The sequence below is a fragment of the Silene latifolia genome, chromosome 10 (genome assembly GCF_048544455.1).
Source record: "Silene latifolia isolate original U9 population chromosome 10, ASM4854445v1, whole genome shotgun sequence".
Taxonomy (NCBI): Eukaryota; Viridiplantae; Streptophyta; class Magnoliopsida; order Caryophyllales; family Caryophyllaceae; genus Silene; species Silene latifolia.
This window is the reverse complement of record NC_133535.1, coordinates 138,478,143-138,495,361: the sequence shown is the minus strand read 5'-3', so window position 1 is coordinate 138,495,361 and position 17,219 is coordinate 138,478,143. Positions and strand designations below refer to the sequence as shown.

At 41.0% G+C, this 17,219-nt stretch overlaps 1 protein-coding gene across 1 annotated transcript in view; it reads left to right on the top strand.

Moving 5' to 3' along the window:
* LOC141608342 (uncharacterized) overlaps nucleotides 1–16,977 on the top strand; it is a 60,938-nt gene extending 43,961 nt beyond the window's left edge. Inside the window, exons 3-4 of the mRNA XM_074427705.1 lie at nucleotides 16,257–16,596; nucleotides 16,804–16,977. Of these exons, the coding sequence (XP_074283806.1) occupies nucleotides 16,257–16,596; nucleotides 16,804–16,977 (514 nt within the window). The remainder of the gene's footprint in view (nucleotides 1–16,256; nucleotides 16,597–16,803) is intronic.
* The last annotated feature ends 242 nt before the right edge of the window (nucleotides 16,978–17,219 follow it).

Genomic DNA, 17,219 nt, shown 5'->3' with positions numbered 1-17,219 from the left:
AAATTTACGTGGCCTCGCTCTGATACCACTTGTAGGGTAATATCCGTATAAGACCCTTTAAATTTAGGACTATAACGTAAATTTAACATGCGATTATCGTCATAAAATATAAATACAATAGAGAAACGATAAGGAACAAGAATCAACCTCGGGTCCTTTGAAATGCGGCGTAATGAACAGAAATCAAAGTAGATTTCCTCCTAATCGTTGCACCCAAGACCGTCTGAGACTATGCCCCTTGTGCTAGAAAGAATTCTCTAATTGCCTTGCAATATTGAGAGAATTTTGTGAGGTTTTCTGATGTGAGATCTAGGTTTCAGAGGAATAATCTCCAAAACCCTAGTTTCTGTAAAAATGAGATGATCTCCTGCAAAAGAGAGATGCCCTCCCTTTTGTTCACTCGGTCCGTGGGTTTCATGGGGAGTGAGTGGGCTTTCCACTTTCTCCTCATTTTAACTCATGGTCCGACTAAATCTCGCTAAAATGTATACGACGGGTTTTCAATTATAAATCGTCATCGGTTATCGGTTTAAAATATCAACTAGTAACACGACTCAGTCGATATATTAATACGTGTCCGACAAAGACAATATTGTATAATTGATTGATTCAATATACATTAATTAAATATAATTGCTTATATTCAATTTTCAAATTAACCGCTTAATTCGTTTTCGCCATGATTATTTAATCCGTATTAAATAATTATCTCAACATCGCGTTTGACTAATTACTAGTCAATAACTCTGACTAACTGGTTAGTCATATTAGGTATCAACATGACTGTATTTTCATACTGTCACATCTCTCAAACGTATCCTATAGGTGTGACTTTTAGGGACCAGTTGATCACCGCCATCTGTATGACAATAACGTCAAACTTATCTAGCAAGCCAACCGTTATTGATAAACGTGGATCAACTGATAATAATACCAAAAGTATGCCCTTTGATCCTTTTAGAGATTTGTAAGTCCTTGCACTAATTGTTAAGGACACCAACCCCAACAAGCTCCCACTTGTCCGTACAAGTGTATGTGCAATGACGTTATCCGCACTAACTGGAGGACACAGCTCCAACAAACTCCCACTTGTCCGTACAAGTGTATGTGCGATAACCGATTCTCATATTCATTTAAAATTTCTCCCACTCAATGTAAAACAATTTGCAGATCCGGATCCGCAAAGGTCGTATTTTACAATCGATCTGGATCAAGAGTGGTTTCCCCGACTAGAGAGTAACTTAACTGATAAAACGAATCCGTATTCGAGCATGGCCATGCATTTCGATTCTGACTCCTCGAGTGGCCCCGAGAAATATCGAGTACCTGATAAAGGCTGAATATTTCCTTCAACTCGACTCCTTCCGATCTAAGCACAGCATAAAATGACCCAGAAAAAATCTACTTGGCCCCCTGTTACGGATGACCGTGAAAAAGAAACCAAAGTCACCCAAAATCTGCCGTAGTCTCAAGAGACAGTCGATAGTCAAAAGAATCGACTCTTAGGATCACCATGGAGGTCCTATCCACGACCTGGCACCGAATGTTATAAAACATTTAGGACTCCACGTCGATGTCACAATTGTGTCCTATGAGATATCCGTATAACTCGCCTCTGTGATTGGTCAGTCAACCGGTTGACTTATGGCTTGTTGAACCCACCATCAACCAACGTCACAAAATAATTGCCAGAGTTATCAGCTCATGTGGGCAATTAAGGACTAAAAAAAATATAATGTTTGTTCAGTTCACTTTGTAGTGTTCAAAATTGTCGTACAATTCCACATGAAAAACAAAATATATAAATATCAAAACGATGATGTCGTATAGAGTACACAAGAAGATGAATCTAATCCATAAAAGAGTACCACAACTCAGGAACACGTTTAATTCCCATGGAATTAACATGCCCTTCATGCTTATCTTGTCGTAATGGTTTAGTGAGAGGATCTGCTATATTATCATGTGTAGCAATCTTTTCTATCACTACTTCCTTTTGCTCCACGTAATCTCGGATTAGATGAGCTTTCCGTTGTACATGTCTAGACGCGACATAGTACTCGGACTCGATCGTAGAAATCTCTTTGTAACACTTTGTTTGGAACACTCGGTGATCTGCAGCGCCATTAAGAGTAAAAACGAATCCAGATCGAGATTTCGAGTCATCTCGATCCGTTTGAAACTAGCATCTGCGAAACCCGATTCTTGCGCATAGCTTTTGTTCGCCTCCATAAGTCAATGCCCAATCTTTAGTCCTCCGTAGGTACTTAAGAATGTTCTTGACAGCCATCCAATGTGAATCACCTGGATGCTGTTGGAATCGACTTGTCATACTCAATGCATATGCCACGTCTGGACGTGTGCATATCATGGCATACATGATTGATCCTATAGCCGAAGCATAAGGAATCCGTGTCATGCGCGCTTTCTCTTCCGGTGTCTCTTGTGCCTGAGACTTGCTCAAATGCACCCCTGGAGCCATGGGAAGAAACCCCTTTTTGGAGTTAGTCATGCTGAATCTCTCTAGGACTTTGTCTATGTGAGACTCCTGACTGAGAGATAACATCCGACGTGATCTATCTCGATAGATACGGATGCCCAAAATTCTTTGTGCCTCACCCAGATCTTTCATCTGGAAATGGTTTTTCAACCATACTTTCACCGAAGTTAAGAGAGGTATGTCATTCCCAATCAGGAGTATGTCGTCAACATACAATATTAGGAAGACAATCTTGCTCCCACTCGACTTGATATAAAGACATAGTTCCTCGACTGATCGAATGAATCCATTTTCTTTTATCACTTGGTCGAAGCGATGATTCCAACTCCGAGATGCTTGCTTAAGTGCATAAATGGAACGCTTAAGCTTGCACACTTTCTTAGGATGTTGTGGATCGATGAAACCTTCGGGCTGCACTATGTACAACTCTTCCTCCAAAAAGCCATTTAAGAAGGCGGTTTTCACGTCCATTTGCCAAATTTCATAGTCATGAAAAGCGGCGATCGCTAAGATAATCCGAATGGAACGCAGCATGACTACGGGTGCAAAAATTTCATCGTAGTGCAAACCTGGCACTTGGGTGAAACCTTTAGCAACTAGTCGTGCTTTATAGATATCTTGTTGACCTTCCACAGAATGCTTTATCTTGTAAAGCCATTTGCATTGAAGGGGACAAACCTTAGCAGGTAAGTCAACAAGATCCCATACGTTGTTCTCATACATGGAGTCCATCTCGGATTGCATGGCCTCAAGCCATAGCTTTGAGTTAGAACTGGTCATGGCACCTTTATAGGTTGCGGGTTCACTACTCGTTAAGAGTAGAATGTCATCTATGTCATGTTCCTCGACCATACCAATGTATCTGTCCGGAGGAATATAGACTCTTCCCGACCTCCTAGGTTCCTCAGGAATATTAACCGCAGCCGGGATTGAAGGAACTGGTTCCTCCAATGGTTGCTCGGTATTTGGTTCTGGAATCTCCGACAGGTCGAAGGTTCTATCACTCTTTGCATTCTCGAGAAATTCCTTCTCTAAGAATGTCGCACTAGCCGCAACAAAAACACGTTGTTCGGTTGGCGAATAGAAGTAATGACCAAGTGTTCCTTTAGGATAACCTATAAAGTATGTCTTGACCGATCGCGGGCCGAGCTTATCCTCGTGTCTCCACTTGACATAAGCCTCGCAGCCCCAAACCCGTATAAAGGATAAGTTAGGGATCGTTCCCTTCCATAGTTCATATGGAGTCTTGTCAACAGCTTTAGACGGACTTCGGTTAAGTATTAGAGCAGTGATGTAAGAGCATAACCCCATAATGAATCAGGTGATACCGTGTGACTCATCATGGATCGAACCATATAAAGAAGTGTTCGATTTCTCCGTTCGGACACACCATTCAATTGAGGTGTTCCAGGTGGAGTTAACTGTAGGGCAATCCCACAGTCCTTAAGGTGTAGATCAAACTCGTGAGAAAGATACTCGCCACCACGATCTGAACGTAATATTTTAATCTTTCTACCCAGTAGGTTCTGTACCCTATTCTGGTATTCTTTGAATTTCTCAAAGGATTCACTTTTGTGCTTCATTAAGTAGACATAGCCATATCTACTTAAATCGTCCGTGAAAGTGATGAAATACCTATAGCCTTCTCGTGCGGTGATTGACATAGGCCCACATACATCCGTATGTATGAGTCCTAATAGGTCAGCAGCGCGCATTCCAACACCTTTGAAGGAAATACGAGTCATCTTACCGATGAGACATGATTCACACGTGCCAAATGATTGAAAATCAAAGGCCGAGATAGCTCCATTTTTGATGAGCTGTTTTACGCGTTTCTCATTAATGTGTCCCATACGGCTGTGCCATAGATACGTTTGATCTTTGTCACCAACCTTTAACTTTTTATTCATTACGTGTAATATTTCGGTGGTCTGATCTAAAACATAAATTCCATTCATGGAGACTGCCTTGCCATAAATCATATTGTGTAATGAGAAAATGCAAGAATTATTCTCTATTACAAATGAAAATCCATGTTTGTCAAGTGCAGAAACTGAAATAATGTTTTTCGAAAGACTGGGTACATAATAGCAGTTATACAAAAATAACTCAAATCCTCTAGGGAGCTGGATCACATATGTTCCCCTCGAGACGGCAGCCACTCGTGCTCCATTCCCGACACGCAGGTCCACCTCACCCTTTACGAGGGGTTCGATGTTTCGGAGCCCCTGCACATGATTACACAGATGAGAACCACGACCAGTATCTAGTACCCAAGTTCCGTAACTTGCGTGGTTAATCTCAATCATATGAATAAAAGTAGAAGAAGAAGACATACCAACAGGTTTAACGCGACCTGCCTTTATGTCCTCATGGTATACGGGACATGTACGCCTCCAATGCCCAGTCTTGTGGCAATGGTGACACTCCATGTTACCATCCTTGCTCTTTGTCGCGCCTGATGAGTTGCTCGACTCACCAGGCCCACTCTTACCTGAACCCGACTTCTTAAACTTCGCCTTACTCACTCGCTAGGTCCGCCTTAGCTTTGCCCTTACCCTTGCCCTTGTTTGACACAACGAGAACATCCTGTTTCATGCTCCCACTGAACTTCATGTCCTTCTCGATGCCTGCGTACGAGAAGGGAGTGCGAGTTCATGGGGACTTTTCTTCAAATCATTCATATAGTAATTCGCTCTAAAGAGCGTAAAACCATCGTGGAGTGAATGAAGCATGCGGTCAATCACAATGTTCTCGCTGATTTTACAATCAAGCGTCTCCGGCTTCTCGACATTCTCAATCATCCGAGAATGTGTGGGCTAACGGTTGGCCCTTTCGGAGTCTCGCATCAAAGAAGCGAGTGGTATGCTCATAGGTCACGATTCTCGGTGCTTTCGAGAATTCCTTAGTTAGCGTGGTGAAAATCTTGTTTGCACCATGGGCTATGAAGCGTTTCTGCAAATTGGGTTCCATTGCAAAAATGAGTACGTTTTTAATCGCACCCGCTTCCATACAGAAATCGTTAAACTTGGCGATCTCATTAGCTCTAGCCGTGGGACCTGGGTTTGGCGGGATGGGCTCTATTAGATATTTGAGCTTCCGTCGCAGCGGCAAAGATTCCGTAATGCCGCCTCCCGTCCGCGAAGTTTGATCCATCATTCTTGATCGAGTAGACTGATTCATCCGATTCATGAAGATCCGAAGCCAGGACTCACGGTCCAATGTGGCACTTGGCATTGGGTCGTTCAAGTGACCAGCCATATTGTTTTAGCGAGTTTAAATGATCGTGTTCTACAATGAAAAGGGAAGAAAACCAAAAACGAAATAAGCAACTCATCGAGGTGATTTAAGTCTATTTAAAAATTCATTTTAACGTGTAGACTCTCGCACTTGCATAATTGATCTCCCTCAAGAATGATACAAGTGATCCCAAGACTCAATTTCCGTAAATTGATAAGCCAACTGTTTAGCTAATTCTTCCGTAAGAACTCTTGGTCGATAGATTTCCGTAAATCCTATCTATAGTCCACCATAATCACAAGATCGTACGAGTGACCATAGTGTTGAGATAAAATAGGTCAATCGGTTCCAACTTACCCGACATAGAAGGGGTCATATTATGCCTACCGACGAAGAAGGGACTCATTGGAGTTTGACCTATAAAGACCATTCTCAATTTTGGTTTATACGAGGAAGATCCCATCAACTTAATTTTAATTCATTTTAAGTGAACGAAAAACTAGCATTACGTGAATGAATTAATTTAGGTGATGGCTTAAAATCGTGTGACATATGAATGTCATAGAATACTAACGCATGACCTTTATATGAGTCAGTTTTCATGCAATAAATAGGTGGTTTGGTTTTAGGCGGAAAATGATGCAAGCTATCGTTACGATGAAAGCATCAAAAAAAAAAAATATATGCAATACGTAAATAAAAATTCCTAGTGTGGCCTATCCTAGTAAAAAGAACATAATACAACTTTGGAATCCACCGTTGGACCCGAAAAGCTTGTCTTGATGTTCCATCTTTGTCCATGCGCAGAGTGAGCATCCGGTTCTCCATCTTTGGTCTTCTCAAAAATTACAATTTAAAATTTACAAATATAAACCTATTTACATTCTAAATACAAAAACTGTAATTACAAGTGAAAAATCCAAAACGGAGATACGAGATCTCAAAATACAACCAAGACCGTGTTCCATCATTACGGTAACACGTTCTACTAAGGCCACACTAAGTTACAACTGTTTGTAAAAATGAATAAATACGTAAAAAAAAAGGCATTCAAGGCATTCAACAAAAACGATAAACAAAATGCATCAACTAAAACAAATTTATTCGTGACATAATTCCGTAATTATGTTAAATTTATCCAAACCACCTTTTATTGATTAAAATTGTATGACAAAACTGCTTCTATCAATTCAATTTTAATCCATTACAATCCGTTACTTTAAATACACTTTAAAATAACTATAAGGTACGTGAGTGAACCGTTTCACTATCAAGCGAGTGTACAACATCCGTATGATGTACAATTTATGGCCAAAAGAGAATTTAAAACAAAAAGAGTAAAATTCAAAGCTGCCAAAACAAAATCCCTCGATCCAGGGACAAAAGTGCTCAATCGAGGAACAAAAGGGCTCGATCGATGAATCGCTAGTCGATCGAGAGATATGCCAAACAGAAAGAACTCGATCGACAAAACTGGTGGTCGATCGAGGACTTTATCGCAAAGATCGCTGATCGATCGAGTACGAGGACTACTCGATCGAACAGTGGGGTTTTAAAGCAGGTCGATCGAGTAAAGCATGTGCTCGATCGAATGAAAACATCACTGAAAATCTCTCGATCGACAAGGAAATGGCTCGATCGAGAGGAAAACATGCTGAAACTTTAAACCCTCGTGAAAACAGATTTGTCGAAACAAAACCATTGCAAATTTGATCTAATTCGTATAAAATCAATTCTACAATTGACAAAACTTAACATATTGCTATAATCTCCGTATAAAATAACAATATGCAAAAGAACAAAACGAAAACAAGATAAAACATCCGTGTAAAACATGTCACGGTTTCAAAATTGCAACAAAGTAGAATCAAAAAATTTCTGCCGTGAGAGTATGGCTGATGCCGCACGGTTTTAAGACAAAAACAAAATCGTTTCAAATCGATTTATGAAAAATCACAAAGAAAATTTACGTGGCCTCGCTCTGATACCACTTGTAGGGTAATATCCGTATAAGACCCTTTAAATTTAGGACTATAACGTAAATTTAACATGCGATTATCGTCATAAAATATAAATACAATAGAGAAACGATAAGGAACAAGAATCAACCTCGGGTCCTTTGAAATGCGGCGTAATGAACAGAAATCAAAGTAGATTTCCTCCTAATCGTTGCACCCAAGACCGTCTGAGACTATGCCCCTTGTGCTAGAAAGAATTCTCTAATTGCCTTGCAATATTGAGAGAATTTTGTGAGGTTTTCTGATGTGAGATCTAGGTTTCAGAGGAATAATCTCCAAAACCCTAGTTTCTGTAAAAATGAGATGATCTCCTGCAAAAGAGAGATGCCCTCCCTTTTGTTCACTCGGTCCGTGGGTTTCATGGGGAGTGAGTGGGCTTTCCACTTTCTCCTCATTTTAACTCATGGTCCGACTCGTCTCGCTAAAATGTATACGACGGGTTTTCAATTATAAATCGTCATCGGTTATCGGTTTAAAATATCAACTAGTAACACGACTCAGTCGATATATTAATACGTGTCCGACAAAGACAATATTGTATAATTGATTGATTCAATATACATTAATTAAATATAATTGCTTATATTCAATTTTCAAATTAACCGCTTAATTCATTTTCGCCATGATTATTTAATCCGTATTAAATAATTATCTCAACATCGCGTTTGACTAATTACTAGTCAATAACTCTGACTAACTGGTTAGTCATATTAGGCATCAACATGACTGTATTTTCATACTGTCACATCTCTCAAACGTATCCTATAGGTGTGACTTTTAGGAACCAGTTGATCACCGCCATCTGTATGACAATAACGTCAAACTTATCTAGCAAGCCAACCGTTATTGATAAACGTGGATCAACTGATAATAATACCAAAAGTATGCCCTTTGATCCTTTTAGAGATTTGTAAGTCCTTGCACTAACTGTAAAGGACACCAGCCCCAACAAGGCCTGCTCTACAGCCTCCTCAACAGTAGCAACATCTATCTCCATGGGAGCTCTCCCAGAAGTAGAAGCCTCATCACCTGCAATATTAAAGCAAATTTAAGCCGCGTCACGTGACGACGAGCCTTAGTTAAGGGACTTTCGAGCCTTCGGAAGCCCTTAAATCGCTCTTTTCTCGCCATCTTTGGCCATATTCTCACAAACTCGATCACTCATGTGGTAACTTGGGTCAAGTCAAGCCTAATTTGAAGCCTAGTCTTGGGTTCAAGTCGAAATTTCGGCAGCATTTCGTTATAACAGCGATTATGCCCTAGAAAAGTGTCCTAAAAAAGTTGTCACGAACCAAAATTCCGAGATGGTAGGAAGTTTACCCATCGTCCAAGGATCCCAAATATCAAGTTTCATCGCAAATGGGCAATCCTAAGGCTATTTTCGAAGCAATTTACGGTTTAGCTGTGAAACCATCTCAAATTCACTCAAAGGCTCAAAACTCAACAAAAATTCGAGACAAATACATGGTTATGTTCCTTATATTACCAATTACCCGTTTCTAATACCAATTTCACAAGGCAAATGCATTTGGGGGAAAAGCCCCAAATTTTCGATCAAATTGGGTCATAAACCCTAATTTTTTCGATCCAAAATTGAGCAAATACGGAAGATTAATGCAAGAATAAGACACATACCTCGATTAGTCATGATTAACGCAAGCTTTTGGATCAAACCTTGGCGTAAATGGGTAAGATTTGAGAGAGAAAGAGAGGATTTATGTTTCGAAACAAATGAACACAACCCCTCTGTTTATCGCATATTTACGCAGAAAAAATGCGTTGGGGAATAGACGCAGCAGGCGCTGCGCCTCTTCCAAGAGACGCAGCTCTTGCTACGCCTCTTCCTGGTATTCCCTCCTTACGAGTTTTCAAAAATTCGTTATGAGTTCGTTATTTGTGGGCCCATCTTTGGTGCGCCTCTTCCCCGATGCTATTTTATCCTTTTGGTCCATTTGACAATTATCTTTCGTTCCGACCCGCATTTCTAAGCCCGCAGCAGACTATTACACGTTATTTATCGCTTCCAAGACCTTGCTTGCCGCAACGAGCATTTATTCCTTCACATGTGTTTCGACACGCCTTCGTTATACTTCCCCAACGAGAGTAAGCGGATCGACTTTCCCTCTCGAGACATGGAGATCAATATCAATCCCTATTTCTTCCGAAGTTTGTTTGAAGCTGAACCCAAGCAGATTTCTCCCAGCACTTCCCGCCTGTGTCCTGCTACTTACATTTTTTCTCGAAGACTACCCAAGCAGTTTTCTCCCAGCAGTTCCCGCCTGTGTCCTGCTACTTACGATTTTTTTCTCGAAGACTACCCAAGCAGTTTTCTCCCAGCAGTTCCCGCCTGTGTCCTGCTACTTACGTTTTTTTTCTCGAAGACTACCCAAGCAGTTTTCTCTCAGCAGTTCCCGCCTGTGTCCTACTTCTCGCAATCTCCAAACCTTAGTTACCTTTTAGGTCTTAGCCCTTAGCTCCTACACCTCCGGAAGCATCTCGAGAAAGAAGTCTCAGGTATGATTTCTTCTTATGGCTGGCAAGCCTCCTTACGTAGTCTAATGGACTTTAAACGACCCTCCCCGATAGTCGACATACTCTAAAATGTTCCCGACGACAGGTCCTTGGCTCAGACCCCTTGAGCCGTCTCGCGTCGCCATAGTCGTCAGGTTGAAATCTTCGATTGACCTGATGGCTATACTTTGACTTTCGCCTTGTCCAAGCCTCAGTCAAAGTGGGGCCTCTGTAGATACCTCATTTCTGCACCTCCCGCAAAACACCCGGTGATGATTGGGCCGCATGTTTGGTATGCGGAACGATTTGTGACAGTTCGTAAGTTTATCGTCAAGTGATTGCTCAAACATTAATGTCTACCTCTTAGTTGTCATCTACGTGCCGATACGGTCGTTTTGACAGTAATTAGAGTACATTTGGAGTCCAGGCCTAAAACCGTCTTCATTTCTGATAACCGTTAAATCCCGAATTAGGATGTTCTGGAATGTTCCGGATATTTCTATTCCATATTTTACAATCTTTATTCTTTGGTAAACAATTTCCCGTAATATTCACATAAAATATTAAGGAAAACCGAATTATTCCGTCCTACCATAACTTAAACACGGAAATCTTTCTTCCGCAGGAGGAAACCACTTGGGAACAGACGCAGCAGGTGCTGCGCCTCTTCCAAGAGACGCAGTGGCTGCTGCGCCTCTTCCCAGGTCCTTTTCTGCGTAATTTTCGTATCTTTTCCATATCTTTCCGAGATTCACTTCCAAAGACTCTCCGAAAAACCTATTCCTTCACGTGATTAGTATAAATAGGAGCCTTCGCTCCTCATATTTCTCACGCGAGTGTCCGCCCTTCTCTTCTCCCTTTGCATTCTAGACTTTTGTTCTTACTTTTTGGCGTCTACGTGCTTGAACATTCGACCACGTAAGCTCGGATCCTTCTGAGTACCAGCCTCGTTTGCATGACCGACCAATTTGACCAACTCCACAATCAATCAACTTAAATAATCTATTCGTTTTCCTCTTACGAGGGCACTTTCATATTTGCGTTATAGTTCGAGTCGAGCATCGCTAATCGATATCTTAGTGCATCTCGTTTCGTCAAACATGTAAGTCTGAGGGTGTAAATCTCTCTTTTATTATTGTTCTTTACCTTTTTGTACCATCAATTGTAAGGTTTACGTCGAAAATACCAATTAAAACCGATTTCTAAAACCATGCTTTAAAACCCTTTTTACGGATTTCCAGAAGACAAACCGTCGAGAAAGGACGCAGCAACTGCTGCGCCTCTTCGAAGGAGCGCAGTTCCTGTTGCGCCTCTTCGTGAGGCTGCCGCAGTTCCTGCTTCCTTTCTTTTTCCTTCGTCCTCTGTAATTCGTCAATCTTTTGTTTGTTTTCGTTTGTTTCTTGTTAATTCTTTGATACGATAGCACAATAAATTCTCATGTATATTATTATTTTCACATACGTATAATTCATCATTAAATCCGACTTGAATCCCAAGTAATTCATATTTGCGGGTTTTCGTCATTAAAATCAATCCGGGTTGTAGAAATTCAATTCGTTCATATCGGGTTTCTGGAATTCGATCCTTTGATATATTTCCATCTGTCTATTATATTGTTCGTCATTAATTTGTCGTTAATTCATCATGTTTAGCTTATTTCATTCACCCATGTCACTAATTAATCATTCATTCATGTAATTAATTCGGTTAATTTCGTCTCATCCATGTTTTGTTGCTTTTATGACCATCAATCACATGTAAATAACGTGTTAATCACTTTCATCTGAGTAAATAATTTAATCAATCATTAAATTTACCGACGAGTACTAACAACACGCAATTCCGCTTCACACAGATCGGAGTCAAAGTCAGAACAGACGCAAAGAATCGCTGCGCCTATTCAAGGGGGACGCAGCTCTGCTGCGCCTATTCCGGGTTGAATTCTGCCTCTGAACTCCGTTGTTGCCTGACCTAGTTTAAATAGTTTACGTATAATTAACTATTATCCATATTATCACCTTCTGATTTGGTCGTTAATTTATTTGTTTATTCTTTTTCTCAAATTATCCGTTTTAAAGGTATTTTCGACATAAATCGCCTATTCCATTATAATTATTTTAATTTTCATTATTGTAATTTTCTTTTATTTTCTTTATCATATTCTTGTATTATTTGTATGTTTTCACATGTAATTGAACACTAAATCCTACTTCGACGTTAATTGTATGCTAAATTACGTGTTAACCGACTTAGCCTAATCTTCACATGTTAGGATTAAAACTTGGATGTTGCATTGCATGCATATAACCGACGATATATCGAGTATAAATAATGTCCCTAATCATTAGTAGAGGCCGCTATCGAGGCGGGCGGGATTAGGTGTTCGATCAAAAGAGCTTCCTAATACGTACCCTCACCCCTTACTCCAGATCTCTGTGAACATCCGTGTTCATTGGCATCCACGAGAGTCATTCTGGACATAGAATGCTAAGGGTAACGATTGCTTAGTGTTCATGTCTTTACTTTGTGTCTTGACATGGCACGAGGTATTCGAACGGTTCCAATTTCCCATAAAAATTGGTGGCGACTCCAACAAAAATGCAAACGCTTGTTCTCTTCCTCCCAAGCGCCCCCGTGGGCCCCCCGCTGTCCACACTCGTCTGTTTAGAGGAAGGAAGGCTACTGCAACTGAAATTGTTAGGAAGGTTAAGTTTCTAGTTTCTACACGCCTCCTAATGTGGATTCATCATAAGCATTACTCGCTTATAGTTGCTAGTTTATAAGCTTCTTGTATAGTGGATAGTCTTTGCAAAAAATTCTCTTGTAATTTCTTTCATTATTGAATGAAATGATAATTTTTTTGCAAAAAAAAAAGGGGGTTTGCAACGGTCGGCAAAAGACCGAGCTTTGAAATGGCCATTATAGCGGCGCAAAAAGGTGTTTTTGAAAGTTTGAAAATGACACGGAAGGACTTATGATCAAGTAGCACATAAGCACTCGCAGTTTCATTATATTATGCATTATGCTGACACGGGTTTTGGCTTAGAAGGGTGGGTTACACACCAAGCAATCAAACCCCGATTTGCGAGAGGGATACCAATCCAAACAAAATGTGTAAGGAGGGTGCCTTAGCCTCGTGCTCGAAAGTGATGAAAGCTCTTTGACGAAACAGAAATGTGTAACGTCAATGGTATGCTTGACTTAATCGGGATTCAAAACGCGGGGATGAGAAAACTCACGCCGACGAGACGAGCTAATTGGTCGAAAAGGGTTAGGTTATGGGCCCGGACAAGGAACCCGACCGTGACCATAATATCAATTAATGCATTCCAACCAAGACCTCGTTCGAGTCTCACCATCTAGGGATCACAAAGACATAGGTGTCTTAGTTTTCCCCAGCGGAGTCGCCAATCTGTGGACGTAGCCACCTGCACGCCCCAGCCGATCTGTGGGACATACAACGGTCTTTTGAAAGCCACGCTCGGCGGCGTAAAAATGCTTTCGACCGGATCGTTTTAGATCGGTCGGTTTCGTCTCGGTAAGGGTCTCGAAACGATTAGAGATGTTCGGAGTCACCACCAAGCATTTGTGGGATACTTGGAACCCGTTCGAATCCACTTTATACCTCAGTCAAATGAAGCACAAAGAAGTGTTTAACATAGGTACTAAAGATAAGGAATCGTCCCTCTTTAGCATCCTATCTCTAGAATGACTCTCGTACGCCCTGGATAAGGTCGTCCACTATCCAAACTTTCTGAGTAAGAGGTGAAGGTATGTATTGGGAAGCCCTTTAATCAGACACCCAATCCCGCCCACGGTAGCGGCCTCTACCAATCGATCTTGGTTGGTTGAATGCAAATGTTGATAAAACGGTTTAAATGCATGAATGCGCATCCAATAATTTAAACCTAACGTGTGAGAGCTTTCTAAGTTGGTTGATTTAATCCAAGTATCAAGTATAAGATGTCAAGTTGGATTTATGATTGATTTGCATGCAAGACGGAAATTAAACATCCATTTACCAAATTAGGTTTATGGTGCATAACGTGATCCATTTGTCTTAGTAAGGCATTTTGCAAATATGTTTTTTGAATGAGCAAATTAGTCGTCTGATCTGTCCTATATCCGTGTTAACCGGAGTCGGGATCGTCCTAGACTAATGCTGGAAAGGGAACAGACCCTGCACCAGGCGGCCAGATGAGGCGCGAGCCTGTTGACGGTGTAAGGGGGTCTCCCCTGGTTTGAAAATAGGAAAAGAAATGGCATGTTTAGGCGCGGGCCAGTCAACGGTTTAAGACGCATTCTGACCATTGAAAAACGTTTATAAAACGTATTGAAAATTGGTATTTGAACCCGTTTTGGTTTGAAAGGACCGTTTAGGCCGTATTTGTGTTGATTTGAGGAACGAGACTTGAATAATCATCATTGTTTGGATGATATTCGATGTCGGGTTCGACTTTATGAGCTTGACATGAATACTTTTGAAAATAATTATGAACTAATTGTTTTAAGTTCATTTGAATATAATTAGTCGATACTCATCATCGTACTCGGGTTAAAATCCGACATGGTATGTAGAACCAAGGATGACTTTGTGATGGTGACTAATATATTTATTTCGGAAATGTAAAGAAATGATGAAAGGCTTTAAAATACCTCCAAAAATGTAAAGAAATGAAATAAAAGGCTTTAAAATACCTCTTAAATGTAATTAACCAAATATTATCACCAAAACACGGATTAAACCGTCATGGTATTAAGAACCAAGGGTGAAAAATGTTTTATGGTTAAAACTTGTAAAAAGGAAATAAAAAGGGTTTGAAAATACTTGAAATGGTAAAAACCGATTACAAATGTGAAAATAAAATAAAGAGGAAAGACGAGAACAAACACGGTTGAGTCTGACTTGGACACCCCATTGAGGCGCGAGCCTCTGTGCATAGCAAGGGGCTTCTGTCTCAGGTCAAAACTCAGTTTTGGCTCGTCTAACCTATATTTGGATCGTGTTATGCATGATTTAGCATGTTATAGTCATGAAGCAAGTAAAGACATGATAAAAGAAGGATTTTTACACCCTCATACTTACATGCTTGGTTTATGGCGAGAAACCGACGTAAGTGTATCAACTCGTTTGGTCGGAATAGACTCGGTTTAAAACCGTTTTAGTAAATAAAAAGAGTGTTTTATTAAGTTTAGTGATGGTGTAGTGGTCGAAATGGTCGGTCAAGTGATTTAATGCACGATGACGGTACCAAACAATGTGTAAGGCTTGTATTTACGATCGGTAGGTCGTAAATACGCGTCAGATTGTGACTTAGGAAGTCGAGTCTAGAATTTTAAGGGAGAAAGAGGGGGCGGACACTCGCGTAAGTTCTAAAATGGGGGCATTTGAGGGGTATTTATAGGAAAATGAGTGGTTGTGTGAGTTTTGAGCGACGTGGCTACCTGGGCTGCTCAAAGAGGCGCGAGCAATGTAGCACGTCTTCGAGGTGTCTTGTCGCTTTCACACAAATGCAATCATGATTTGTTCTATCCTAGGATTTGTATGCACATGTTTGGTACTTGACCATGCATGAATCCGGGAAATCTTAACATGGAAGCATTTTAATGGTTTGTTTTTTGTGTTTGACTCGCTTTGACTCGTTGTTGGAGTCGGGATTTGAATTTTGAGTCGGTTTTTGGTCCGGTGTCGGTTTTGACTCTAGTTAGTGTCATTGCGACTCCGTCGTCATGCATTAAACACTCCAGGTACTTTTTAAAAGTTTTGAAATGCTTTATTTTCGAAATCGTTTTAAGTTTTCCGACGTAAAGTTGTACACAAACTGTCGATCAAACGCCGCGATTCCAAATCATGTTATAGTCCGATAATCATCGGGTGTTTGTTGGAGTCTCAGCAGATACTAGGTATCTACAGACGCAGAACAGCTGGCTCGTACTCAAGAGGTATGCAAGGAGTTTGTTGATGGCTTGACCTGAACAAAAGCAAGGATCGAGGATTTGGTGGAGCTTGCTACCAATATTGTTGCCCATGCTACCTGGCAAGGCAAGGTTAATGGAATGCAGGCAGCGATAGAGGGGTCTCTTACCATCCAAGACCTGGAAAAGGAAGAGAGGCAGCTGAAGACCTTTTTCCCAGTTGCCCTTGACCTTAGTCTCCTGATGCCTGAGATAAGCGAAGTTAACTCTCCAGTGGCGGCTGAAGATGTTGCGATAGAGGAGGTTGTCCCCGTGCAGGAAGCTGCTGATAAGGAGGTTGTTGCTGAGGATGCTGCTGGGTCAGGCCCTATTCCTGAAAAAGAGAGTAAGCCAGAGACAGTTGGGGAGGAGGTGATTGTAGGTGAGAGGATAGTTGTAACTAGGCCTCTATTTATTTTTCTTTTATTAGTATCTGTTTTTGGGGACTTGGACCTATGTGGCGCAGGTTTAGTAAAAATTTTAAAACACTTTGTTTTGTGGATTCTGCCCTGGGGGTAGATTAAACTTTAAACATTGTCGTCTCTACCTAGATGGCAGATTTAGGCTTTTGAATGTCAGGTGGTAAGCTGCTCAGAGAGCAGCACCTTAACTGCTGTGTTTTTGTTTGTTGAAACCCAAAAAGCTATCGTGTCCACCCAGAGGGCAGATTTAGACTTAGATGGTTGTCGTGTCTACTCAGGGGACAGATTTATACTTGGATGGCTGTCGTGTCTACCAAGGGTGCAGATTTAGACTTGTGTGTGCCATTTTGTATTTTGCTCTAGGAGCAGACTACTTAACCTTGTTCATTACGCAAGGTGTGTTCATCGTATTTTAAGCCAACAGGGGTGTACCTTTGGTAAGTTTATCGTCATTCTAGGACCATTGGAGTGTAGCAAGACGCCGGTTGATGATCAATCCTTGCACTCCTTTTCTGTTTGCATGCATGTTGGGGCCCTGACTACGTCGAGTACTCGGTGTCGGTAGCTACCTTG